The sequence below is a fragment of the Nothoprocta perdicaria genome, unplaced genomic scaffold (genome assembly GCF_003342845.1).
Source record: "Nothoprocta perdicaria isolate Ctin4 unplaced genomic scaffold, notPer1 scaffold_115, whole genome shotgun sequence".
In the NCBI taxonomy this organism is placed as follows: Eukaryota; Metazoa; Chordata; class Aves; order Tinamiformes; family Tinamidae; genus Nothoprocta; species Nothoprocta perdicaria.
The window spans coordinates 1,489,562-1,516,167 of record NW_020454261.1 but is presented as its reverse complement, the minus strand read 5'-3'; the positions used below and the strand labels follow the sequence as shown (position 1 = coordinate 1,516,167).

The 26,606-nt window shown below is 38.2% G+C and overlaps 1 protein-coding gene across 2 annotated transcripts in view; it reads left to right on the top strand.

Annotated features, from left to right (window-relative positions):
- The window catches only part of ASAP1 (ArfGAP with SH3 domain, ankyrin repeat and PH domain 1), a 154,793-nt gene extending 128,460 nt beyond the window's left edge, over nucleotides 1-26,333 (top strand). For both annotated transcript variants that reach the window (XM_026053427.1, XM_026053426.1), the window contains 8 exons: nucleotides 2,362-2,469; nucleotides 2,786-3,008; nucleotides 10,191-10,352; nucleotides 13,388-13,454; nucleotides 16,155-16,213; nucleotides 18,438-18,940; nucleotides 22,241-22,363; nucleotides 23,995-26,333. In XM_026053427.1, the coding sequence (XP_025909212.1) occupies nucleotides 2,362-2,469; nucleotides 2,786-3,008; nucleotides 10,191-10,352; nucleotides 13,388-13,454; nucleotides 16,155-16,213; nucleotides 18,438-18,940; nucleotides 22,241-22,363; nucleotides 23,995-24,069 (1,320 nt within the window). In that variant the 3' untranslated portion in view covers nucleotides 24,070-26,333. The remainder of the gene's footprint in view (nucleotides 1-2,361; nucleotides 2,470-2,785; nucleotides 3,009-10,190; nucleotides 10,353-13,387; nucleotides 13,455-16,154; nucleotides 16,214-18,437; nucleotides 18,941-22,240; nucleotides 22,364-23,994) is intronic.
- Nucleotides 26,334-26,606: the final 273 nt, after the last annotated feature.

Below are 26,606 nucleotides of genomic sequence, written 5' to 3'. Positions count from 1 at the left end.
ATGGTTGTATTAAAAAGAAAAAAAAAGAAAAAGAAAAAAAGAAAAAAAAAAGTAAATTCAGTACATTTTCAGTAAATTCAGTCCTCATTTCCTTTGTAAGTATATGAGAAAGACAGTATGCAGGTTTATTTTCTACTGGAAGTAACTAGCTATTTTAACCAGCCCTTAAGCTTTTTAAAGGTTTGGTATTTACCTGAAAATCGGTTACTGCAACCATCTAGAACATGGAATTTCTTCAGCTCAGAAGTTCTGCTTACACACATTTTTGTCAGGAGCACAAATCAATCCCTAAAATATTGAGTCTGTCAAAAGCTTTCAGGACTACAGCTTTGCTTAGCTTTTCTTGTTTGGCTTTTTCCAGCCTATTTGGTACAGTTAGGGAGTTGAGAGGTCCTGCAAGTTTCCTATGAAGAAGAATTGAAACAAAACYAAACCATCTTGAAGGAGAAAGAAGGAAAATACAGTGACCAAACTGAAGTGTAATATCTGGGAGCTGGGGGAGCAAAAATGTAGAACGCTTCAATCTCTGGAAGTTTCTCTCTCCTTTGATCATGGTCAGGGCAAAATTTTCTGGAATCTCCAGAATGTGAGTGGTGTCAAGAGGCAGGAATTCACTGGTGTTCAAGAAATAAAAGTATCAGAGCTAAGGGATTTTCTCAGATATTCTGCTGAAGCARAAATTCAAGAATAAGGATTCTGCATTAGAGCAGCAAGCTTGTGTGTCCTCAAAGCTTTAAGATGCTTGACTTGCATGCATTTAGTAAGCAAGGAAATATATATATATAAAAAAAGCTTAAGCTGTAGAGTTTCATGTATAGCAGAGATGCAGAAGAGAATCTACAAAACATTTGCAGTCTGATTCTGTTTCTTGTAACCTTCCAACCCTCATTTTGACAATCCAAGACAGAAATGTGCACCTTTTCTGCAGCTGTTACTTTTAATATCTTCTATTTAGCAACTGCAAATTCTTGACATGTAATAATTAAACAAACGCTACACTATCAAGAGATATTTTCCTTCAAAATTCAGAATGATTTTCCTGCTTTCTGGCGATGCAAATCAACATTATGCTGTGGTTGATAAGGTTGATAAGACTCTCACTGACTTCATTGCTTCCATATCTGTAACTCTAGTGCTTTTTCCAGGGTTTGAGTATCCTCTCAGCTTTGCAACACACAGCTGAAGGAATTACCTTTTTTTTGCAATATATTCTTTATTAAGCAATACCTGTGTGGAGCAGCTGGTTGTGTTTAAGATCGAACAAAACAAAACTTGGATATTTTTGGTGGGCCTATCTAGCAGTTAATTGCCTCAGATCCTGTAATTGAAATCCTGTGAATATTGCTCAGATTTTCAGTAGACATTGTAACAGTGGTTTATGCCTCTTCTAATTTTTATTTTTATTTTTTATTTTTTATTTTTTGTTTTTAAAAGGAAAACTAGTTCTATATTTTTCTTAAAATTGTCAGGGAGATGAGGCTAAGGGTAAAAGAAATAGGAATGGGCCTGTGGGCACAAAAATGTAGAAAATAAATAACCAAATACTTGCAGTGTTATACAGGTAATGAGCAGATTTCTAATTAGTGTCTTAGCTGTATCATTCCATTCCAACTAAATTGGATGCATTCATATTTACACAGGAGGTTGAAAACATGTTATCTCTTTGAAATCTCATTTAAGGATAATCTTGCCTGTTTACAAGTTCTCCTGAATAACTACTACCAAAGAGACTGTGTTTTAAAGACTGTGTGGAAATAAAGACTAATGAGATTTCTGAGTACGGAAATGGAGAACTTGTTACTTCCAAGAATTAATGAACTGCAGTTTTCTCTTTGCTGATGGTTGCAGAAGTAGTAGTTTTTTAAAGAATGTGAATATGCAGACCAGCAGTTTAAAGGAGTTGTATGCATTGTATTAGCCTGCTTGAGTGGTAGGGAGAAAAAAAATCCACTTCAGGATTTAAATAAAGGATCAGTTCCTTTACTGTGACTGAAACACAAGGATAATACTGATTTTTTGGGAGGTAGAAGTTGTATACTGCGAAATTTATAAGTAGATTTTGCCGATAACTCTATGATGAAATGAACATAGATCTTCCGATTTGGCCTAAGCATTTTTAATTCTGTGCATAAAAGCCTTTTTGGTGTTTATTCTTATATATCCCAAATAAAATACTAAAAAAAAAAAAAAAAAAAAAGGTCTAATGGATCTGTGAGTCTTTAACATACAGTCAAGTTTTAAAATTGGAAATAATTATATTTCCTGCTTGTTATTTAATATGCAAATTAAATGTAAATGCAAATTAAATGTATAGATGCCAAAGGAATAGAAATAGTTTTTTACAAAGATTTTTTTTTTCAGCTTTCTCAGGCTAAGGCAGGAAAGCTAAATCCTCATGTCCACGTGGAGTATGAGTGGAATCTTCGTCAGGAAGAAATCGATGAAAGTGATGATGATTTGGATGATAAGGTGAGCAGGAATTAGTGCTTGAATTAAAGGTTACTCTTGCACTCTAAAAAAATTACGAGGCTTTTTTTAGTACCTTATTTAGGATATTATCAGCATGTATCTAGTGCTTTACGGCTAAATCTAACTTCATGTACATGTTGATTTGCTGATAGTACAATTTTTAATTCTAAAAGTCTAAGAGAAAAAAGTGATCTTATCCAATAAAGAAAAAAAGTTATGCTCATGTCTCCTTGAATATGTTCTATTATATTCTTTCTCAAACACTTACATTTAATATTTAGACAACTATATAATGTATTTTTTGTTCTGTTCGCAGCCTAGTCCTATAAAAAAAGAAAGATCTCCACGACCCCAAAGTTTCTGTCACTCTTCCAGTATTTCTCCCCAAGACAAAATGACTCTTCCTGGATTTAGCACTCCCAGAGACAAGCAAAGACTCTCCTATGGAGCTTTCACCAATCAGATTTTTGCAAGCACAGATTCGCCAACCTCTCCAACTGCAGATGCTCCTCCTCTCCCTCCTAGAAATGCTGGCAAAGGTAAGCCTGTCCTCAAGCTACTCTGCCAAAGCAATCTCTTTTCCACAGTTCTCCTTTCTTTTCAAGGTATAATATAGGTATAATATGCTTTTTTTTTCATTACGTTAATATTTTAATGTGATTTAATGTGTGTTCTCAAAAATAAAGAACTTTATAATGGCTTTATATTCATAAAGCTGTTCGTGAACGGGTAAAACATAGCCACAAACTGCTAAATAAAAATGGATTCATTTTCTGTAGAAATTCTGTTAATATTTTGCAAAGTGTATATTGTACAAGTCTTCAAAACAGTCTGTGCTGGTGGGTAGTGCTGAAGGATAATGTACTGTGTAAGATCTGGTAGAGAAGGAAAAGAAACAAAGCTTTGAAGGAAAGGAGGTGCCAGAAGACTCCTTCTTGCAGTCCAACAGTTTGGAAAGAAGAGTATCAGAAAGACCCATGAAGAACAAGACGTGTTGATATTAAACTTCTCTTCCCTTTCAATGCATAGGGATGCCCATTCCACTTTGAGAGAAGTTGGTGGGCATAAGGTATAAAGAACTGCAGAGGAGGCACCAGGCCAGTTCCCAGATGGTTAACAAGTCACAGACTGAAGATCAGTATTAAAAGGCACTTAGTCTCGAGGGAAACAACTATTTTGCTCTTGGTTCATTGACTAAAAGGAAGGCTGATGCCACAATTGGGTTGTTTTCGCCATCTACGTTCAGTCCAAATGGGTGAGATGCTTTTTTTCTCTTTGTGATTAATAGTAATARTGCCATTGTTGGTGGCAGCATTTGGAAGGGCAGAGAACTTACTTTTACACAAGGCTTAGAGTTACAGTCCTCATGGGTAAGGATTCTGCAGCCTAGATAGCAACAAGCTTCAAGCTTAGAGGACATACTGAACAAACCTGTAACTTCACTGTAATTTGTACAAGTTTAGTCTTAGAATAACAACAAAAATCCTTGAAATTTCCATTTTTTTACTCATTTAGAAATAGCCAAATTTTATTTCTAGAGTAAGCTTGCTAGAGAACTTTAGTTGTGATGAAGACTGTGAAGTAGTTCAAGACTTTAGTGGTTATCCCTGCTGCACTGTCTTCACTTCATATTTCATTTCTTCCACTTCTGATCAACTTTATTTTCAAATTAAAAAAAAAAAAATCTGCTATTAAATTTCCAAGTGAATTAATGTTAAGCATTTGCTTAGCTGTTTCTGCAAATTGTTTCCCATATGAGGAAATCAACAGAACACTGAAGCTAACTTGAAAGAAATGACACATTTGAATTCTTCTGTTTTCATTTCAAGGATTAAGAAAAAGGAATCTTTATTTGTACTGCAACAATATAATTAAGATATCACAAAGTATGGAGAAGCATTGCCTGGTCAGAGTGGAAATATCAGAGTCACAATATAAGTCTGAGTGAGAGGAGGAATGGAACTCTGTTAAATTTAGGTGACTAGCTTTCTCTGCTTCAAAAACACCAAAATCTTACAGTCTTCTAGTGATGMTCTATTTTGGGTTGATTTTTATTCAGGGACACTGCCAAATATTTAATTTTAAACCCATCCACTGTATGCAGACCTATACTCCCTATGATTACGGGAATAATTTGACAGCCTCAACAGGCCCAGGGAACAAACTGGCAAATGCTAAGAACAGTCGTGAGAATGTCCAAGTCACTGATTGCCCCTATGGAAGCATTTGTGGTTTATTATGAAGTGTGCTACACTTTGTCAGCTCTGAGATGTCTTTGTTTCTGTAGGAAAACAAAATCTTAAATATTTGTCTATTTTTTTTTAGTTAGAGCAGATGCCTCCTGTCAAAGTTGGCCTGCAAGGTGGATTATCGCATTCTTTTTTTTTGTTAGACATGAGTGTTATCTTATGCAAGGCAATCTGAAAACATAGAATTATATTCTGTACTAAGTTTCCTGAAGAGCTAAGAGTAAGAGGAGCATTTAATCTGTAACTAAATTTAAACTTACCTGCTATCCCTGAGATAATCTGATTTTGCCCCTGACCACCTGTTTTGGCCCAGCAGATACCATGGGACCCTGCTAGAGGATGGAGCCAATTTGGATGGGGAGGATCATTATTTTAGAAAGAGGTAGAGCTTTTAAATGCTTCATGGTGATGTATATCCTTTGGGACATACAAATCAGAGGATTTGGTGTCTAGGAGTTAATATGATTCACTGTTAAAATTGTATGGGTGGATTTTTAATTGTTGGAATGTGCAAATTCTAGAATTCTTTAGGTTCTCCCATACATGATGCTAATGTGAGCCCAGATTTGCTATTTGGATAACGTTTGTGTGCTGGAGTGAGATGGCTTCTGGCTTGCATTCAGGAAGCAGAGAGCTGTGGGGAGTTTTTTTAGGTTATTCCTAATCCTCAAGTATTTACTGTCAGTTTGAAAGAGAAGGTTTCAGTGCAACAGACRTGCTGGCATTTGGGCTGTTTCGGTGCAAAGCCCAAATAGTCCTAAAGTGACCAGGAGTATTGGCTAAGACAGGATGTATTCCTCACTAACAGCTCATTTGTGGGTACATTTCCACCATCTCTGCTATAGTTTTTGTTAGTCCTAATAGACAGAACGAAAAGCAGAGGATAGTAACTCCATAAAACCCCCATACTTTTTTCTCAGTAATTTATCTAACTTTATTCATGTTCAACCTACTGGTGTTGTGGTAGCGAAGCAGTTGCAGGTCTAAGCACAATAGATGAATAAAGTTTGCCCAAGCCTAATTGCAGAGCCACAGTGAGCACCACATTRCTATCTGCTCTTCCTAGCTCTGTAGAATTGCCAGGTCATTCTAAATGAGCTCTTAATTTTAACTGAAAGCTAATTGACTTCCMGTGGTCCTGCCCATACCATCATGAAAGAAATGAACAGAGGGCAGGGGTGCAATTTTATAACATCAAGTCAACCTTAACCTTGGCATAGCCCTGGAACAGGCTGCCCATGGAGGCTRTGGAATCTCCTCTGGAGATCTTCCAAACCCACCTGGATGCCGCCCTGTGCGCCGTGCTCTGGGTGTCCCTGGTGGAGCAGAGGGTTGGACTAGATGATCTTTAGGGGTCGCTTCCAACCTCAACCATTCGGGATTCTGTGAACCCTGGAGCTCCAATATAGGTAAGCTGGCCCAAAGAGAACTCCACAGCAGTGCAGGGGCCAGGCCATTGCTACTGCAGACACTACCTCACATAATTACTACTTTAATTGGTCAAACTCATTTTTATACAAGTTAGTGCATTTGCTTTTAACTTCTGAAAATTCAYTGTCTTGCTCACAGGCTTAGACATCTTAGAAATCCAATAAATTTATTTTATTTGTGTACCTTTACCTTCAGTGATTTTTCTCTTTCATTGATATTTTTTATTTATTTTTATTAACACACTACTGACAAACTGTCCTACAGGCCTCTGTTTTTGTTTTGTTAAACATACCAAACAGTTTTCCCTCTTGTAATATAATAGCCTTTTATTCTCCTGTTGTGTCAGTTATCCTTTCACTCTGGTCCATTCTCTGCACCCTCCCTGCTCAGATTGGTTTCCTTGAACATGGGTCACTGGAGCTGCGTGCAGATTGCTGTGCTGGCCACGGTCTTGCAGGAGCAGCATCAAAACCTTCCTGCTTCCACTGAAAATACTGTGTCAGGGCAGCTTTTTGTCCTGGGTATTTTTTCCATGGTTGTCGCATCGTTCTGTGGCGTACCAGGCATTACACAGATAACCTGTACATAATCTGGTGCCTCATCACTGAAAGCTCTCTGTACAATAGTACAAATTCTCTAAGTACCAGTTAGYCTTACCCCCATTGCTGTTGTATTCTCTCATTCCTGTTACTCAGTCTTTGAGATCCTCGAGTTTCTCCTCTTTCATCTGAGTGCTCTCAGCATGTAGTATTGCAGCTTTCCCCCTCATGTGCTTATAGACTTATTGTTTTTAAAATATACTTWAAAAAGTGCTATATATTTTGGTTAAATAAAATGTTATTGCTTAGTACTRTAACAGGAAGGGAAGACTAATGGACAGATATTTATTTTCATATAGTTAGGCTTGTACAGCAGTCCAAAAATTGTTGAATGTAAGTTTTGACCTTTTCTTCTTTTCTTTAACAAGATCTTTTAGCATTATTTAAAGGATGTACTTCAGATGTGATTTTTGAATCAATTTAATCATAGCTGTCTTGATTATTGTTTTTTAACAATAACAGTCTTATTTCCAGTAATAAAGGTACATGACCTAAAGGAAGACAAACCGAAGAAGGCTATGCAGAAATTGTCACTCAAAAGTACTTGAAAAATAAAGGTAGCAATATTTGTTAATGAAAATGCCATTTTTAATACAAACTTACTTTTCTTTGCAGTACCTCATCTAGCCTTAACTGGAATACTGGGTCTTCTATAGCTCTCATTAAGTGGTAAAATATTACTATAAATGTGAGGTTTTCACACTATCGAAACACCATTTCTGGAGTGGTTGGTTAACAGCTTTGCATGTCATCACTAGTGCACAAGTTAACAGATCCTGTACTAAATCCACAAAAGCTGAGGGGCAGCACACTATTAATTGCAGACATTTTCCAGTTACTTACCTTAATATAATAAGTCTGTTTGCATAGGAAAGCATGATGCTCATGATAGGACAAAAAGATAACAGCTTTAGTTGAAAGCAACTACTACCCTGCTAATGGAAAAACAGAGAACCCAAAGGGAACAGAATAAAAAGAAAAGATTTTTTTGTGTTTATTTTTTATTTTGTGTGTATGTGTGTTTCTTATGTGAGAAAGCACATGTGATGGGATGGGAACCTCATCACTCTGTGAGAGGTCATCATCACAGTGACTTAGCAGAAGGAATGGTTGGCTTATTTCTAAGTACTAACTGGAGAGCAGTTAATCTTCTAGACCAAGATGCATTGTAATTCTAACCAGGAAGAAAATATCTACCATGCCTGTAACAACATTATGAGAACGAATGCATATTATAAAATGTATTGTATGTAACACAAATAAAGTAATAACAATTTTTATAACAATTTTATTTATACCGAATGTGTCATCAGACCTGTGTATTACTTCATTGCCTGATTCTGTAAATTGTGTTAGATTCCAGAACATTTCCACATTGACTTTATTTAAAACATGATATGATTTGGTACATTTTTCTGAAAAATGGTTTAATGGTTTGCCTTGTTTCCTATTTATTTGAAAATGCATTATTTTCTAAGCATTCCCATCAACCAGCTATCCTTAGTATGTTAGGACTTGTAAATTCATGTTTATTCATACCTTTTACCCAGCTATAAAGCTAATATAATAACATATGATAGTTGTTTGGTAAAGATGCAGCTGTTAACATCTTTTCCCTAAAATTGCTGGGTACCATATAAACTTTGGAAAGCTGTGAAGTGATAACATCTTAAAACTTTTCTATGATATCTATAGACACACTASTGATATGAAATACATTTTTTTCTGATATAATCTCATACTAAATCATATTTTTGTGAGGAAGATTTCTTCATATTATTGGCAATGCAAAGCTCAAAATTACAATCACTCTGTTTCTGAAATACTATTTTTGCAATAAGTATAATGCTATTTCAAAATATTTCCTCACTTAAGTTTGAACTATATGTGAATGTGCATTGGAGAAGAACCAGCTTCCTTTTAGTCTGGAATTGGGATATAGTGCAGTTCGAGTAATAGGACACTAGGTGGTGGTAGGATGGAAGCTTAGGAAGTGTTTGCAGTTTACCCTTGCAGACATTTTGTAAGTATGTAACTCCAGGTGGAGATTTCAGCATAGCATTTTGCTGTTGCAATACTATGTATGTTTTCTATATACCTATAAAGGAAAATGATGTTAATACTAGTTATTTAGTTTTCCTTTCAACCTCACAGTTCCTACATGTGCTTGGAGTTACTTGTGTTTTCTAGAACAGCTTTTTTCAGAAGCATCTAAGCAAACTAGAGGACTTCTAATTTGCTAAAGCCTAGGCTGAAGTTCTTTTACATGCTGATTAGCAAAATGGAAATTATGGCTCAATTATTGTTAAAATAAATTATGTTTGCAGGAATAAGTGAGATTCTGTAGCCTTTTAAAATATTTTATGCTAATTTTGAACTTTCAGCTACCAATAGATTATTTTTTCGAAACTATATGGTCAGATATCTGCATTTATGTGGAGTCCATGATAGTAAAGCCATCATCCTTGCAGGACTTGCTGCAGGATGATGGGCTGGAGGAAAACTAATTTAATAAGGTGGAAAAAAATAAAGCTACTCTAACTTAGAACTACTTTAGATAAATGTTTCACCTTTTTATATATATTTTTTGGCAGTAATGTTAGTTGGCTGAAGCAGTTTTCTTCTCACTGCATTTTGGGCCCTGTTCTACTTGTTTCCTTGAATTCATTCAAGCATTTATGATTGTGAATGGTAAAGTGGATCAGGGAAACATTGCCATTCCTCCTAGGTTATTTTTTAATCCATATCTATTTCCATATCCTGTCAAGTGCCAGGGTCATAGCAAGGGGAAATCCAGTGTGTTTGGGGTAGGATAGGACTAATCTCTTAACAAGAAATACTATCAAAATATATCTAATCTCAGCCTTAGAAGGGGATTTTCTGATGTCTGTTCTGACGCCTGTAAAAATAATTTGTCATACTCTAAGAATGTGTTTTGTTATAGCTAAGCCACAAAAAAAAGGAAAACAACTAAAAAATGTATTAAGCTTAGAATCTTATTTTCAAATTTTGAAGATTTTTTTTTTTATGTATTTATCTTAACAGAATTAATACAGGATGCTCTAGAGCAAAAACCCTGCCTCCACAAGAGAGTATCCTAAAGTTATTTCATTCTGGTGTAAATCAATCTGTGAAATATTACTTAATATTGAGATTTCATGTACTTTGTCATGACAGCGTGTGAAATGAGAGCTCCTGGAGTGACTAACCGTGTATTTTGCGGCGAGTGCCCGTGTGTCGTTTCCTCGTCAGGCGGCTCCCCGGCCGCCGCCAGCCCCGCCGCTGGCGCGGGCACTGTCTCGTCGGCCTAACCAGCGCTTCGGCATGGCTCGTCCTCTGGGTTTAGTGTTTCGCTGCACTTTGCCGTGGTCTGACGAACTCTCTGGTGCTGCTTTGACGTTCATGGCGTGCCTGTGTAAGAGGACTGTCTGTTGTTTTGCAGGCCCACCTTCAACCCTCCCTCTAAGCACCCCAGCCTCTAGTGGCAGCTCCACTCTGTCCAAGAAGAGGCCACCTCCCCCGCCCCCAGGACACAAACGAACCCTCTCTGACCCACCAAGCCCACTACCTCACGGACCCCAGAATAAGGGCCCAATTCCTTGGGGTGAGTCTTCCGAAACGCAAAGCACGAGGGCAGGGGACGGCCTTTCCGGTGGGTGCTCTGTAGCCTCCTCTCGCCTTTGCCTCGCGCCCGCTTTCTGGTGGTTGCAACTCGATGCAGTGTCAGGTGGACCAGCCGTTGTCTTCTGTCTCTGTAGCTTCCAGCTTTCTGTATCCGAGTCTCCCTTGGGGAAATTGGTGGTATTCCAGGTTTCTCTGCAGCCCAACTCAGCCTCCTGTCGCCTCGCCAGCCGCCTAGGCTGCCTTCCCCCCGTCCTCCTCCTGCTGCATCTGCTCTGCCTCCACCTCCTCGCCCTGCTGCTCCTCTCACCAGCTCATTCAGCTGGGAGAGAAACAGAATTCAGACCCGCTTTGGGACAGATGCACCTCAGTTAATCTGTGCAGTTCCCCCAGTGGCAGAGTAAAGATTTTTTTTTTTTTTTTTTTCCCCCTTGGTCTGTGTGCCAGGTCCCTCCTGCAAAGTGTTCATAACTAAGTGGTTGAGATGTGTTGTCTTAATGTTTTCAGGTTTTGTGATGTTGTCTGTACATACAAAAAGACTGATGGCTTTGCATCCTTCTACCAGCAGGAGAAATAACAAAATAACAAGTTTTATACCAGGTTACCTTTCAGAGAGAAACTTTTTAGAAATTATTTTCCTATCTACACAGATTTGTTCTTTTTAATAAAGATTTCTCTGTGCAGTCAGTCAATTTTTTTCCTGTAGGTATAAATCACAGGCCCATATAATTTTCTATGATTTTAGTAATGTTGGTGRGATTTCTTCAAATCCTGTTAACTTTTGAATTGCAATCCAATACTTATGCAAGGATGTATGTCATCCATATACTGCTCAGATCTCTGAGTATTCTTTTTGTGTCCCAATATGAACATTGAATCTCCAGCAAGACTAAAAGTACATTTTTTTTCTAGAACAAAAATAGGTTAAATGTTAAATTTGATTTTAACTTCAGTTAAACGTCTTAAATCATGGGCCTATGTATAGTGTATATATATGATTTAGTTTAGGATTTAAAATGAAGAAAAATACAGAGTCTAAGGAAAAGTAAAGCATCTTAAATGACAAGTAGAAATAATAATAATAATCTTTACATTTCTCTACTTTTTTTTAGAAACTGTGATGTGGAAAATGTATTACCCTTTCTGCGAGTTTTAATAGCCCTCTTTCACCTCAGAGGTAGTCAAGATGTTTCTGAGGAGATTGGACTTCAAAATTAAAAGATCTTTTAGTCCAAATCAGCACAAAAATACCACATGCTTTAACATAACACTTGTGGAATCTAACATTTGTGGAATGAAAATTGTGATGGGAGCAGATGTTAAACTAGTGTCGATTATTCTTGAAGAGATTAAGGAAAAGGGGAATATGGGAAGATGTARATGTGGAGTAGATGTTGAAGAACTTTTAAAGTAGCTTTTCAAAGCAGGGCCAGAAAAAAGAACATTGCTTATTCTCCCTCCTATCTGCCATACTATGCAAGCAAATCTCTGAGGATGGCAGAGAAGCCTTTTCTTCTCCTAGAGGAGAACTATGCAAAAATCATGTTGGATTTTGAGTGTTTTTGAGTATTGTAGAGGTAAAGAGGGAGATTTTTCTGTCTGCCTTTGCTCTTTTCAATGTTTAAGAATTTTGCCCAAATTCACCACTTTGCTTTTCAACTCTCTTGTCATTTTTCTTGCTACTTTGCATTTCAGCATTTTTCTCGCTTATACGTTGAGAGATCAAACAGAACAATCTGTAAGTTCTGTCCTACGAAATTAGTTTGCTATTCAGAGATGTTTTAAAAGTGTCACGTAGATGATTTGTATTTCTGTAGCAAATGAGATATTTTCCTTGCTTTATCCACAGGACCTGTATGTGAAGGATTTAGTGTTTATTTAGAAAAAAAAAATGTTACAAGACTCACCATTACCATCTCTGCAGCAGTTGAAATTTATGAGAGTTAAGGAAATTTAAGGGACTGTTATTCCTTAAAATCTAATTATGACATAGGATTGGCTGCAATCTTATCACAGTTTCTATAATTTCGTTGCTCAGGATGAGTAACCAAGTATGGTAAAGTAGATGCCATACTATAGAGATACCATGTATTGGCTAGAACAAGTAAAGAAATGGGAAAAAGCTCCAAAAATATTATTTTTTGTCACCATCATTTCATGTAGACTCGGATGCCTTAAGAATGGGAGATTCAGTTGACCTTTGCATAGGAAATATTTTGCTTTGCTTCATGGTAAATTTTGTCCCTGGGAAATATATGTAATCTTTTTGAAGCTGGTTCTAAGATCATTTAGACTTTGCTAAGGGAGAGGAAAAGGGGGGATAAAGGCACTAAAACAAAAGAGATATGGAATTATATCTTGGGAATGGTAGTGATTAATGAAGGAGATCTTTTGTACTGGAATTGTTCAGAAGCACCTGGATTGAGATTTTGCTGCTTCTTGACAGACTTGAGTAAGCCTAGGACCTTGCCTTTATCAGGAAGTTAATTCAGGTTTTGGTAACATTGACTTAAAGTGTAACGTCTTCTGATTTAAAGATTCTGCTGAATAAAATATCAAGCCATAGAAATTAGATATTTTGAGAGTAAAATCAAGCTTATGTGATTTTAGAAAGATGCACCGTATAGAGCAAAGCTTAAGCATCTGCCATAAATTTATTTGGATATTGGTTTGCAGTATTTCTTTCTGTTTCCAAGAAAATTGGAAAACTGTGTTGAGGGGGAAAGAAGAAAAGTAATTCAGTGCAGTAGTAACTCAACAGCATAACTCAGTGCTTTCCCTTGCCAGCAGATGGCAACTTCGAGAGACTTGTTTCTGAAGTGTGTTTTATGCAGGCCAGTTTAGATTATTGTTACAGTCCCTGTATCTTTCTCAGTTTATAAAGTTATTAATAAAGAATGGTCTTTAAAATATTTAGATACGTTCTGTAGAGGATAGTTGGAAAGCTGTGACTTTGATTTAAACTTACACATTTCAGTTCTCTTAATGTTGTCTTTTTTTAATGTTCTTTTACCTCAGGTAATGATTTGGGCCCACCTTCAACTAAGGCTGCAAACAAGTTTGAGGGGATGTCTCAGCAGTCAAGGTAAAATCAAATCTCTAAGTTTGATTATAAACATTTATCTTAATGCATCTAATTGTAAAAGAAAAATTAGCATTTTATATGAGATAGAACATCAGCTACGGGCATTGTTAATGTTTTGCATGTCCTACAACCACACGTGCCTTAGCTTCATTGAGCTTTCTGTGCTTTGCTCAGAGCAATGCAGACACAGTGCAGCTTTTCAGAGGGATGGACAGAACTGCTTGTACCAGGATCTATCCATTGCTCAGATAAAAGTGCCTTCTGGGCTAGAGCACATTGCCTTAAACTGAAGTCTAGAAGGACAAGAAGGTTTGTCTTGATGGCTCCTGACATTTCACTTTATCCGCTTCATGGCGCTGAGGTATCGTGCCCGTTGCTGTAGAAAAATGAAGTGCTTCGTAGTGTCACTCCTGGTGTAGGCTGGCATAGCAGTAGCATTCCTAAGGGAGAGGAGCATCTCAGTCTTCCAGCTGAACTGCACCCGAGGGCTGCCGTGGGCTGTGTGATGAAGCAAGAGGCGCTCGGCCCATAGGCAGCGCGGCCTGCGCTCTGTGGCTTTGCCGTGCCCCACTGTCACTCACCGCCTGCTGCCCCTCTCTTGTGATTCCAAAGCGCTTATATCCAAAATATGGCATTTTGATCACCGTGTGCCTTGGGCAGGGCAAGGGAATCCCCGTGGTGGGACCACAGGCTGGGATGAGGCCAGACCCGGGCCCGCGCGCGGCCAGGCAGACCCATGGCAGCCGATCTGGATCTGCGCCCRCGGTCGTTCCCTGGGGTTCCCTGCTCCCTGTGACCTGCTTGATCAGGACAGGCAGTGGATCCCTCCGCAGCATCGGAACATGTTTTACATGACGAGTCCCTCTAGGTGGTTTGTGGTATTCAGAAGGAAATAAGTGCTGTTCTGCAGCATAAGGAGCTGAAGCCATGCTTGATACCCATAACATCAGGGTAAAGGAGGAAGACTTCTCTTGATATAATTAAGACTCTAAGGGCATAGATAACTATTTACAGATGTAAGATTGAATTTGGCTGTTCTCTTAACTTTGCATTAATATGTATTTTGTTTTTAAATCAAGCYTAGAAAATGAAGCTGAAAGTGTTCGTTTGTGCTCATTTCCAATGAAAGGGATAAGTAATACCAGATTCAGGGTAGTTCCTGAAGCAGAAAACTTTCTGCTCTGTTAAACATATTTTAGCAAGTTCCTGACTCACTTATCTGCTTTTCCTCATTGTTTTGAGTTAATTATTTTGAGGTGATACTGTTTTTTTTTTTAATGCCTTAAATCAATTGGCTTTTTTCTTTGTAGCTTTTTTTCCAGAGAGGTGTTTGAAATCAACCTAAATATCTCATGAAAAAGCAGAGCTCATTATCYCTTTAATACCACTAGTGCTAAAAGAGCTTCGAAGCATGAAGGGTTTGGAGGTGCTATGAGTTTAAGGAGGCTGGGATCCAGCAATACAAATCCGGTCTGAGTTACGTAGCTTCATAAAAGCAGAACAATCACTGAAATAATTTTCCTCTTTCATGACAGAGTTTAGCTGGTGCCAAACCAGATGGTAGTTTGGGATTAAGTTAAGTTAAGGAAGYAAATTATCTTATAAGATTGGTAGCCTGACCAAACAGGCGTAACTTGTATTTGGATCAGGGGTGAAACACTTCTAATATTCAGCAGAATCTGCTATGCAGTGAGCAACTTATTTTCTCAAAGGTCAGATTATTTTTAATTTGTTACTTATTTTAAAATGAAATGGACAAAGTAAAGATGCCTGTGGAATCTTTATTCCTGTGGAATATTTCAAAGCCCTTTGTGATTTGTGTGACCTAAGGCTGCTTAGAGTGCGCCTGGAGACAGCAGCTCTGGACACAGCATGAAGAGTTGTTGACAGCTGAGGATGGAAATATGAGGGTCTGTTGCTAATGCAGAAAATGGCTCTTTTCAGGGATGTGTAAACTAACCAAAGGAAAATCCATTTTCACCAGAACATTTCAGGGCGTTTGTCAAGAAGGGTTCAACAGACTTATGTCCTGCAGACTTCAGCACTGAGTTTCYTAGTCTCTGTGGTGCAAGAATGATTCTAGAATTACAAAATGTATGCACAGAATCTGGGGAGTGGGGCACAGCAGGGAGGTCCCAGAGTCCATTTATAGAAATGTGAATTTGGTGGAAGGATTTTGGCTTTTTCTTCAAATTCTTAGTAAGTATATTTATATATAATGCCCCACTCATGCAGTGGGCAACAGGATGTAGGCTAATCTGAGAAACTTCGAGCTGCTAATGTAAAGAACAGATAATATTCTAATGTAAAGAACAGATTATATTCTGAGTGAAACAGTCTAATTGCTTTAATGTTTAAAGACAAATTTTCTTATCTCTCAGCTGAGTTCTCTTTCAGTTTYCCCTGTTTTCACAGTATGTTTTTGCATGTACCATGGTCTGTAGGATAAATCTGCACTGCAGCCTTAGAGTTTTGCATGGCCTTTGCATATCGTCTTTTCTGTGTGAAGAAAGTGGTCTGTTCTGCATAGTGCTTTGAGTTTCAGGACTAACCCACAGGGTTAGTGAAGATGAAAACTTCATTACACGAAACAAGTATAAATGTGGATTTTTTCTGAATTATGGTTGTGGGGAAGTAAAAATGGGAATGGGTAAGTGCAACAATTGTGAGCACTAATAATTCGCACGTATTGATTTTTAGCACTGGAACTGCAAAGACTGCACTTGGCCCAAGAGTTCTTCCCAAACTACCTCAGAAAGGTAAAAACTAAACAGCACACAAACAAATAAACCAAAACTTTTCTGGGAGGAGGGAAGGGAAGAGGGAGATAACTGTATGTTTTAAATGTGTGTGAGAGTTGATACTTGTTTTTAGATACAGTATAGTAGATTTTCAGCWGAAGATTTATTCCTAGAACATAGCAAACAATAAAATTTTAGCAAAGCCGAAAAAGATTTTGAAACATCAAAAATCTTTTTATTAAATTGAAAAGCACTTAGTCYTTGGAGGAAAATAGAATCATAAAATAATCCAAGCTGTCTGAGGCCTCAGGAGGCCACTTGGCCCAGTCGGCTGTTTGGAACAGGGCAGGCTCTGACGTAAGGTCGGGTTGTTAAGGCCCCCTACAATTAAGTTTTGAGCATCTCCATGGGTAGCCTCTCCATGGGAGCTAAACTTCATGTCCACTTTTCCTAATCTTGATGCACCTTCTGTCCAGTGTCAGTAAGAACCTCTGTCTTGAGGGAACAGGGTTGTTCTTAATCACTTGGAAAGAATTCAAGTAGGCTACGTACTTGCTTGTGAATGAGTGACAAACTTGCCAAGATCATGATACAACTGACATTTCATGGGCTTCTTCTAGAAATGCATTTGTTCAAGTCTGGCTTTAAAGGAGATAGATAAAGCCTGGYTGATGAGTTAGGAAGTTTTTTGGTTTTCTTTGCAGCATTTCACTACAAGCTTCAGAGTAGACCTGATACAGCAGCCCATCAGAAACACATCACGTGTATCAGTGTCTGACAGGATGGTTATTTTAGAGTCTTAAAGCCAGGAACTGATGCTGGCTGGCTAAACTTCCAAAAGTGACTGAAAAACAGAGCGTAAAGCATTTTAAAATAAAATGCAAATGTGACGTTTAAACTTGGCTTAATAGTCATGATAAGACATCTTTTGAAAGAGCATTGATGGCGAGGTATCACTACAAAGAAAGTCAGTGTTTCCTTGMTTTAAAATGAGAGCTTGTTTTAGGGGAAGATTATATGGGTGCAACAATCAAAGCACTTTGATAAGGGCCAGTACTATTTTTTCATATCATTTCCTTAAGGCTTAAATTGAGGTAGATGATGAGTGCTTGTGTATTTGCTAATAGATGTGCCTAGGAGACGTCATATACAGACTTTCTTAAAACACAGTGTTTGAGAGTAACTATATAATTCATTTCATGAAAATTATATAACATTTTCCTCTTTGCTATGAATAACCATAAAAAAAAAAAAAACCCTGAAATATACTTAAAATTGGTGATATCCGAAGTGAATGGTGTTGGTTTGGTTGTAAAATATCAGCGCATCCTTTTGGATGGTATAATATGACATTAAAGCAGAGCTGAACACAGTATGGAATTACTTCTTTTTGCCAAAATGCATTGCTTTCCTTATGGAGCACATTTTTTTTTCCTCTTTTCCCCCTCATTTCCGTTATTATAGGGTATTTGTTTTTCTAAGTTGGAGTTACAGTCACACAGCATTATCCAGTTCAGTTTTACTCAGGGAATTTAGCAGTAGGATCAGTAAAAAGGAAGTCATGACACTGAGACAAAATAAATCAAAAAGACTTGCTTATTTTCCATTTCCTTCCATAGAACCTTCAAAATACACTATTTCAAAGCATCTCACATATACTAGATTATAAATATTTACTAATATTTATAAATTTAAAAATGAATTAGTGATTCATTTTTATTAGTTTTGGTTTGACTGTACCAGCCTGCTGGGGATAAGCACACAGTCATTTGCTCTCTTCCTGAAGAGGCTGGAGATGCTAATCCTAAAATTTGGTCTATTTTTCAACATAGAGTTCAATTGTAAATGTGCACTGCTGTCTAATATTAAAGAGAATTTTCATTGAAGCCACATCAGTGGCTTGATAAGTTGTCTTGCCTGGTACAGTTTTTCTTTTATTATATTAAATGTTTTTCGTCAAGGTCCTTATTTGACCTTGACTAGTTACCCTGTAAGCTGTGACCTGGTAACTACTGGATTAGCACTGGTGGCCTCCTGCAGGAGCAGTGTGATGAGACCTAGCACAGCCCTCAGTGGAGAAGGGTTAATAAAGTTGTTTTGTCAGGTATTTGCCACAGATTAAGAAGACATATGGGCAGTTATCAGGCTTCAATGATTTAATGACCATATGGTCACTAAGTCCTTTAATGGAATGTTAAAATAAGATTATGAAAAAAGTTATGCTTTTTTTTATTTATTTTAGTGGCACTAAGGAAAATAGAAACCAGTCATCATCTTTCAATAGATAAATCCAATCAGCATGCGGAAATGTTCCACAAGTCTTCGCTGTCCATCGATATACCACAGAAACCACAACCTGGAGACCTGCCCCCAAAGCCTCTGCCTCTGGAACTAACTCAGAAACCTCAAGTGGGAGATTTGCCCCCAAAGCCTGGAGAGCTGCCCCCAAAGCCTCAGCTGGGAGACTTGCCGCCAAAACCACAGCTTGGAGATTTACCTCCAAAGCCACAAATGAAGGACCTTCCTCCAAAACCTCAGCTAGGAGAGGTGTTGGCTAAAACTCAAGGTGGAGAAGCATCACCAAAGCCTCAGCCTGCAGAGGCAAATCAGAAGTCTCACTCGTTAGATCTTTCTCCAAATGTACAATCTAGAGACCCTGTCCAAAAACAAGCATCTGAAGAGTCTAATGACATAGCACACAGCCTGCCAGAAACCCCTGTGCCACTTCCTAGGAAAATAAATATGGTAGGTGTTTCTCCAGCTGGTTGAAAGTATCCGTGGAAAGCCCTGAAGCTGCTATATGGCTATTTGCACAAAACCAGAAAGCCCTTCCGTTACACACATGCAGTGGGTAAATGTGTTGGCTGTGAGGGCTAGAGATGCTTTTTGTGCTCGCAAGCAGCTTCTGCAAACACCAGGGATTCACAAGGCCTCTTGCCAAAACAAACACTACTAAGATAAAACAGTAGTATTGGGAGCATGATCATCTCTTCGGATTTGCTAGGGGACTGGAGTGGTTTTATGCATAATAGCTATAATTTTGAATTCATGTGGTGCTCTTCTGTGCTTTCTTTGCTCTCTGATATGTACGCCTGAGATTTTATATATACATATATATTTATGTATATATTTTATTTGTTTTTGCAAGTGTTAGGAATTAGGGCCTCTTGTCAGCGGATACAGAACTTAAATACAGGTCAACTGACAAACATTCGTATTGTGAATGTTTAACATTGGCACACTTAAGTGGGAAACAAAGATTCAGGTATTACATTGGTAAAGCTCACGTTGCCAAGTGCTGTGCAGTAGCAGAGCTAGGATTATTATAACTAAATGCCCAGTCCCCTTACGCAGTCCTGAGGCCCTCTTGCTGGCCAGTGCAGCTTCCATCCAGCTGAGGTTCTCCATGAATATGTATATGGAAATCATTTTGTGGAACTCCAGATCTCTCGCATGGTCTTCATCATAAAAAATGCATYAGAAGAGTTGTTCTTACTTGTCAAATTGGCTGTGCAAAGCACAGTAAGTAAAAGTTAAAAAAAAAGGAAAAAGTAAAAATAAAGTAAAAGGAAATGTGACTTCCCTTCTTGTACTGAAAGCAGAGGGGGTGGTTTTCTCCCTTGTGATTATTTGAAGAAGAACAGTCTGGTTTTCTGCAGCCATCTCCCTGCTTGACCTTTGTCGCTGGCTCGTCTGTAGGCTCCTCGCTGAACCAAGACAAGGTGGTKGTTGTTTGGGCCTCCTGGCTGTTCTGATAATTATATAGGGTATTATCAGGCTCTGATCAAAACGTGCCTGCAACTAGGATTTGTTCATGTACTTTCAAAAATAATGAGGCACATGGTGTGGGGTGCTCTCCACTACTACTTCCCTCTAAGGAAAGAAAGCAAATAATTGATCAATCTTTTGACCTCTTCTACCTTTTTATACAGAAAATGATGAGGGAAAAAAAAATGTTCTGGAAATTCAGCCATTATCAAAAGAACAGTAAATTAAATAGTTCCTGTGCTTTAGAGTGGTCAAAATTTTACRCCCATGATAAATTATTTCCAATATTCTTTGCACACAGGTGTGTTTCCTTGGGCATTGGAGGCTTTTGTTTTCCTCAACTAGCAGRGTGCAATGAGCTCCTTAATTGCATCTTGTCTGCATTTTCAGCCTGTCGGCCCACCCCGCTGAAATGCTGCGTTAGTGCAAGGCTGAGACCTGCAACAGCAGCCCTAGTGCTGGGGACACTTGACTGCTCTGAKTGCTGCTGATCTGGTGGCAAAGAAGCCAGAAAGTTTTTGCTGGAAGCTTTAGAAACAGTTGTTCAGAATTGTTAGGATGAAATGTGAATACTGTCAATATGCAAGGAATTGAAAGTATGAATGTGGAGAAATGAAACTTGATCTGAGTGCTCTGAAATTACACTGAGCACTTGAATGATCTTTTTTTGTTTTCTCTGTCCCCTATAAAATCCATAGCTTCAGAAAGAAGATGAAATGGTTCCTATGTAACAAAGCATTGTTTAATGTAAATAGGAACACAGTAGTTGTTTCCCCTTGGTACTATAGGATTTATTGGATCTGTTAGTTTGCAGAAGGTCTCTGCAAGTGAAAGCCAAGGCTGGCCTCAAATACCAACTAATACTGAATTCCAGTCCCTTGTGATAGTTGAGGTTTTTGTTTAAATTACCTGAATTAGTCGTAAAGAGAGAGTTCTTTGAAGTAACTTTACTGTATCAAATCCTGGCTGTAAAAAATCCCTTTGATGTGGCACAGAAATACCTGAAGTGAAATTTATGCATTTGTCTTAAAAGTATGGTTTTCTTAGTCTTAGTTGATAGTATTAACTGTGTTATTCCCTAAGTCCTTCCATAATTCTCATTATCCTGTGCCCTGACCTCATTCTGAGTGCTCTTTGCTGGGTATTTACTCTGTTGCTGAACTGCAGCAGGKCTTTTTTTTGCCAAAATAGGGAGCTTGTTTGAATGTGTAGGTACTAGCAAAGAGGAGACACCCTGGGACATTTCCTCTGTGAAGCTGCTCTTGGCTCTAATTCCTCGAAACCTGCTGGCTTTTGCCTCAGAGCCCTTCTGCTGCTTGTGTCCGTGTGCTGCTATTCCTGGTTTCTGTCCTCCTGTTACCTGCCTACTCCTGTTCAAATGGAAGCTGGGCTTTTTAAAGATATATAGATACGATGCACAGGACTATGAAGTTGCAGGCCTATTTTGCTATGAGAATTGCTTACTTAATTTGGAAATGATCTAAAGCCTTTTTCCTGCCCTGGGAAACATRTTCAGGGAGGAGCCTGTGGCTCAGACTCTTTCATATGAATTAGCAGTATGCAGCAAAATATGACCTAGAAAATGTTTGGACTTGGAACAGTGAAGCTGTGAGAGTATTTATCCTATACTGTAGCTGCAAGATACTGCTGATGTCTGAAATTAAGATTTATTTATTTATTTTTAGTGAGAGATTGCTGACATTCTGCACCAAAAGCAATTCAAAAAGTAATTTCCAGATTCAATCCTATAAGGAGATCTGAAATCAAAGGATGCTGCATTTTTTGTACTAAATCTAAAACCCAAACTGTAAGGAATACTGGGATTTAAATTCAGCATTTTCCTCAGCCTCTGTTTTTCATAACATTCAGAGGAGACTGGATTTCAGTTTCTGTTTGTGAGTGTATTTTTAATATAAGTATTTATTAGAAAGAATATTTGTTCACTGGAACAAAGTAAAAGTGTTAAGCTGCTTTAGCAAAAGAAATGTAGGTTACTTGAGCAGTGCAATAGATGCTGAAGTCTGTGTGGAGTTCTGTATCTTGARAAGAAAGAGAGCCTAAAGAAAAGACTAGACCTATGTAGGTCATGCTTGCTTAAATTGCTTGCTGAAGCAGAGTTTTTGGTTTGGGGGGAATTTTTGTCCCTGATTGCAGGGAAAAAAATTGGTAGCCTTCACTGCATTGCAGAATAAAATATTAGCTGAAAAGCAAAGCTGGTATGATACATGTTTTTACTGCTTCTYGAGTCTTTCATCTAAAACTTCATTGTACTTCTAGGGAAAAAACAAGGTTAGGCGAGTGAAGACCATTTACGACTGCCAGGCGGATAACGACGACGAGCTCACGTTTGTCGAAGGAGAAGTAATAATTGTAACCGGTGAAGAGGACCAGGAGTGGTGGGTGCGTATCCTGCCCGTGTGTACTTCCACATCGTTTAAATTTGACTTGAAAAATAGGAGTTATTTTGAAAGGTCCTAGAAATTTCTTGGGAAAAAAATACGACTTTTTCTTGAAAATCTTTTTTATGTTTGAGAGTTTGTTCCCCACCTCTGTTGTTTTGCTCTGTCCAGTGCTATTGATTGGTTGTTTGGGGTGTTTGTTTGTTTTGTTCAATATCCAATGCTTAAACTCCCATAAAAGGAGCCGTTCTTTTTCTGTTAGGGTCTCTTTCTTCCAGGGAGACTGGTAAAGCCACCCTGACTAGGTCCAGCTTGACTGCAGTTACCTGAAGTTCACCACACACGTTGCATTTGTACTAACAGGGCTGCTGGTCATCTCAGTGATTATTTCTCATTCATGCTGTGTGCTGCTGGTGTTCCTCCATAGAGGGCAATTAGTTAATCAGCCTTTTCCTTCCCTTCCTCCTGTGTCCTTTGGACGGTTCTCTCTCCTCGGGACACGCAGGCAGAGGTGCTGGGGCGTCGCTCAYGGCCGCCTCACCCACGAGCAGGGCGCTGCGGGAGGTTGTCACAGGAGCCGTGACGGGGACAGCTGCTGTCACAGCCCTGTCCCACCGCCTGGTTACAGCTGGAGTGGTCAGTGAACCTGGTCTGTGAAGCACCCCGGGATCTGGAAAAGCCCCGGGCCTGAGGAGTTCATTAAGGCGCCTCAGGGTGGCCGCTTCTGCAGGGAAGTAAAGGCTGTTGACTCGCATGCTTCAGAAATGGAGCCGTAAAGGAGGAAACGGCCACCCCACGTGCTTCCCCGTCCCGTTGTGTGAGCGCGTGGGAGAGGAAGGAGGTGCCTTGGCCTCCTGAAGGCAGCGAGCGGCCCTGCTGAGGACGGCAAGGCAGCTGCGTGGTTTATCAAGGCTTTGCTCTTCCAATGCTGCTGGCTTGAGAGCTGGTTGTAACCTAGGCCTCTTAATAACTTCACACACAAAATGGCTTTTTTTGTACAAATTATCTGTTTTTTTTTAATGAATTACCACMTAATTCAGTCATTGCAGATTGTTCTCCTTAACTAGTTGTCTATGGAGGACACAACTCAGAAGACACTTTAATTGTTATAAATAGTAACATGCAAGTTGCTAAGAATCATATTAATTCAAGGCAAAAGTAGGTGGCCTTTGTCACTTCAAGTGAACTTTTTTGATTTCTGGTATGCAGTCATGAAGACGAGTAATATCACAATTGGAGCAGATATTGTAATATCACCATTTTCTCCAGTGAGATGTTCAGGCTTTATTCAGTTAGCAAGGATGAATGATTCTGAAAAATTTGTGTGTTGTCCCTGTAAGTTAATCTAACTGGTCCCTGTTTTGGTGAGATTCTTTAAATTCAGTAGTACCTGAATTTTTTAATCCTTTTTGTTTTCTTTTTATTTTAAGAGCGTCTTATTTTGACCAATTTATAATACGTTAGTACAGCTTTATTTTATTCCTGCACATAAATTCCAGTGTCAACTAGAGGATGTCTCTGACTGCCCAAGAACTTTGGGAGGCTCCTGGGGTCCTGCGCAGTCCTGCTGTTGTTGAGAGGTGTAAACACAGTCTGTGATTAACTTGTCCTGTTTTTCCTGCTGCGTTGCAGATTGGCCACATCGAAGGACAGCCAGAGAGGAAAGGGGTCTTCCCAGTGTCCTTTGTGCACATCCTGTCAGACTAGGAAAGCCAAGAGACAAGAAACCCTACACTTGAGCATTGCACATCCTTCATGCAAGACGGGCTTTTTAGCAAAAGCGAACGCTGCTGCCTCCCTGTAATCCCGTGCACAACTGTGTATATAGCTGCTGTTCCGAAATAAGAATTCATTTAAGTTTCACCTCATGAGGTTGAATTATATGTATTGTAAATATACTGTGTTATTCTGCCTTTGCCAGTATTATGGTAGCCTTGGAACCTGGCACGCCTTATTGGGTTTGTTGAAGCCATCCTCGGCATCTAGCACTTACATCTTTGTCTATGCTGTTAAAAACCTGTATGAACCGCCAGCTTTCCAAACATAGGTGGTCTCCATCAACCACACGACTGTACAGAAATGACTGTTCCTGATAACTCGGTATTCTCAATATACAATTAGCAGAACGTTAGAAATGAGTGAATGGTTTTGGACAATTGAAAAATCAGTCTGCAGTTTATCAGTGTACGCAGTTTACAGTTATGAAACCCACTTTGGTATTTATTTAATATAGTACTCGGTTAAGTGTAATTATGAAGACAAATATTCACTGACTTTACAGATAACAGTAATGTTTTATGGTGTGCATACAGCATTTCATGTTTATATTATGTGGACCTTTGCCAAACTGTGATTGCAGTTYCCCTGTGATATTACCTCACTATAAAAAGTTACAAACTTATTTCATTCGAAAACTTATGTTAATGGAAATTAGTCATATTGTTCTTTAGTAGATATATGTGAAATTTGCTGGTTTCTTTCACTGAATTCTTAGTAACCAAGGACTTCTAGAAAATGTTAACTGTTGACATTATGCATGCATTTAGAAGCTTACTTGAAACCTGCCTTTGTGCAAAAGTAGTACTGTAGTTACATAGCTACATTTGAAGAACAGAAAAAAAAAAATTGCTATTCAAATTAATGTGAGCTTGCAACAGTATTTGTTTATAGCTAATTGGCTCTTTGAACAATGATTTTGTGTGTGCTATATTTTTTTCCTCTGTCTTCAACCTTGCTAAAAGTTAGTTACCTAAAATAAAATTTCTTACGTGGTGGTATAAGGATAAATTTAAATTATTGTTAATTGCTCTAAAAATGGATGTTAAGATGAACTTTCATGCATTTGATCAGGCTATTAATAATATAACCCACATCACGAGTACCAAGCTGTGTTGAGTAGATTTCACTAAACTGAATTTGTAATAGTCTTAATTCAAAGCACCAACAAGAAAGAATACCGTTACAAAGGTAATTTCTCAGAAAATCAGTGGAAGGTTGCATTTGACCGGTGGTTTCTTGAAAGTTGGTATAAAATTGCTTTGCCAGAAAACACCTAAATGTAGTAGTGAAAACAGTCATTTGCTATCTCACTTTCAACAGCATTTTGAACTTCAAAACCTAATGAAATTATGRTCTTGCCCCCTCCTTCCCCTGTTTGTCTATAGCAGGTTTTATAACTTTCATATGTAGTTTTGTATTACTTGTTTTAAATGTTATTTTGGCATCAGTACCTAGTTCTGCTGTTTCAAAGCAGATTGTCTTGGCTGCATAGAAAGACTTTTTTCATTTCATAAAAGCACATCTCAAACTTTCTGAAGGCGTTCATTTTTAATCCAGTTTTACAAGACTGTAGTCAGTGAATATTTAATTCTGTTTATGTGGCAAGTATGGAAACAAGTATTGGTGTGAATCAAACACGGAGGAATGCAAGTGTTTATCAACTATTAATGGTTTTATCGTTTATGACAGTTTTATTCCAAGAAAAATTATGACACGAGTGAGCGAGCCTGCTGGCATCTCATCTTCAGTATTACCACTTCCAGTATTTCAGACTTTATTCTTTTTTTTTTTTTTTTTTTTTTTTTAATTGAAAGGAAGTCAGGACTGGCGTTTATTTAGCATTCCATTTTATCCATTAATACAATGATTTAAGTTGCATTAAAGAACAAAACCTATTCACTTTTGTGGTTAATTGTATTTTTAAGTGATCTTGAAATAAACTGATAAAAGCAAACCATATAAAGAAAACCTAGGCATGTAAAATTATGTAGAGTCAAATGTCTATTCTTTTCTACGCTCTTTAAAATAGTATACATATGCATTTTATAAAATTAAATGAGTTCCGCTGGGAACAATAGTTCTGTTTATTCTGGCTTATTGTGGGTCATGAGAAATCTGAAAATGTATGATATTGATTGAGTTTAGTACAGTATTATATTTGAACTCAATGAGCCACTGTCTGCAATTTTGTACATGACATAGTATTTGGAAAGTCTAAATCTTTATGGAAAAATAGCTGATAAGGGGTTGGGGGGAGGGCAGGGCAAGGTGCCCCCAGAGGGGGAAGTATGTTCTGCAGATGATATCTAATTTACTGTTGAACAACAGTTGCTATTTATTTTTTTATTACATAGTGCATCAACATGTACAGAAATCAGATCTGGTCGTGCCACTAGTTAAAATCTTGACTTCTCATTGAATGTTAAGGTAAAACATCAGTACACGTCTATTCACATGTATTTAAT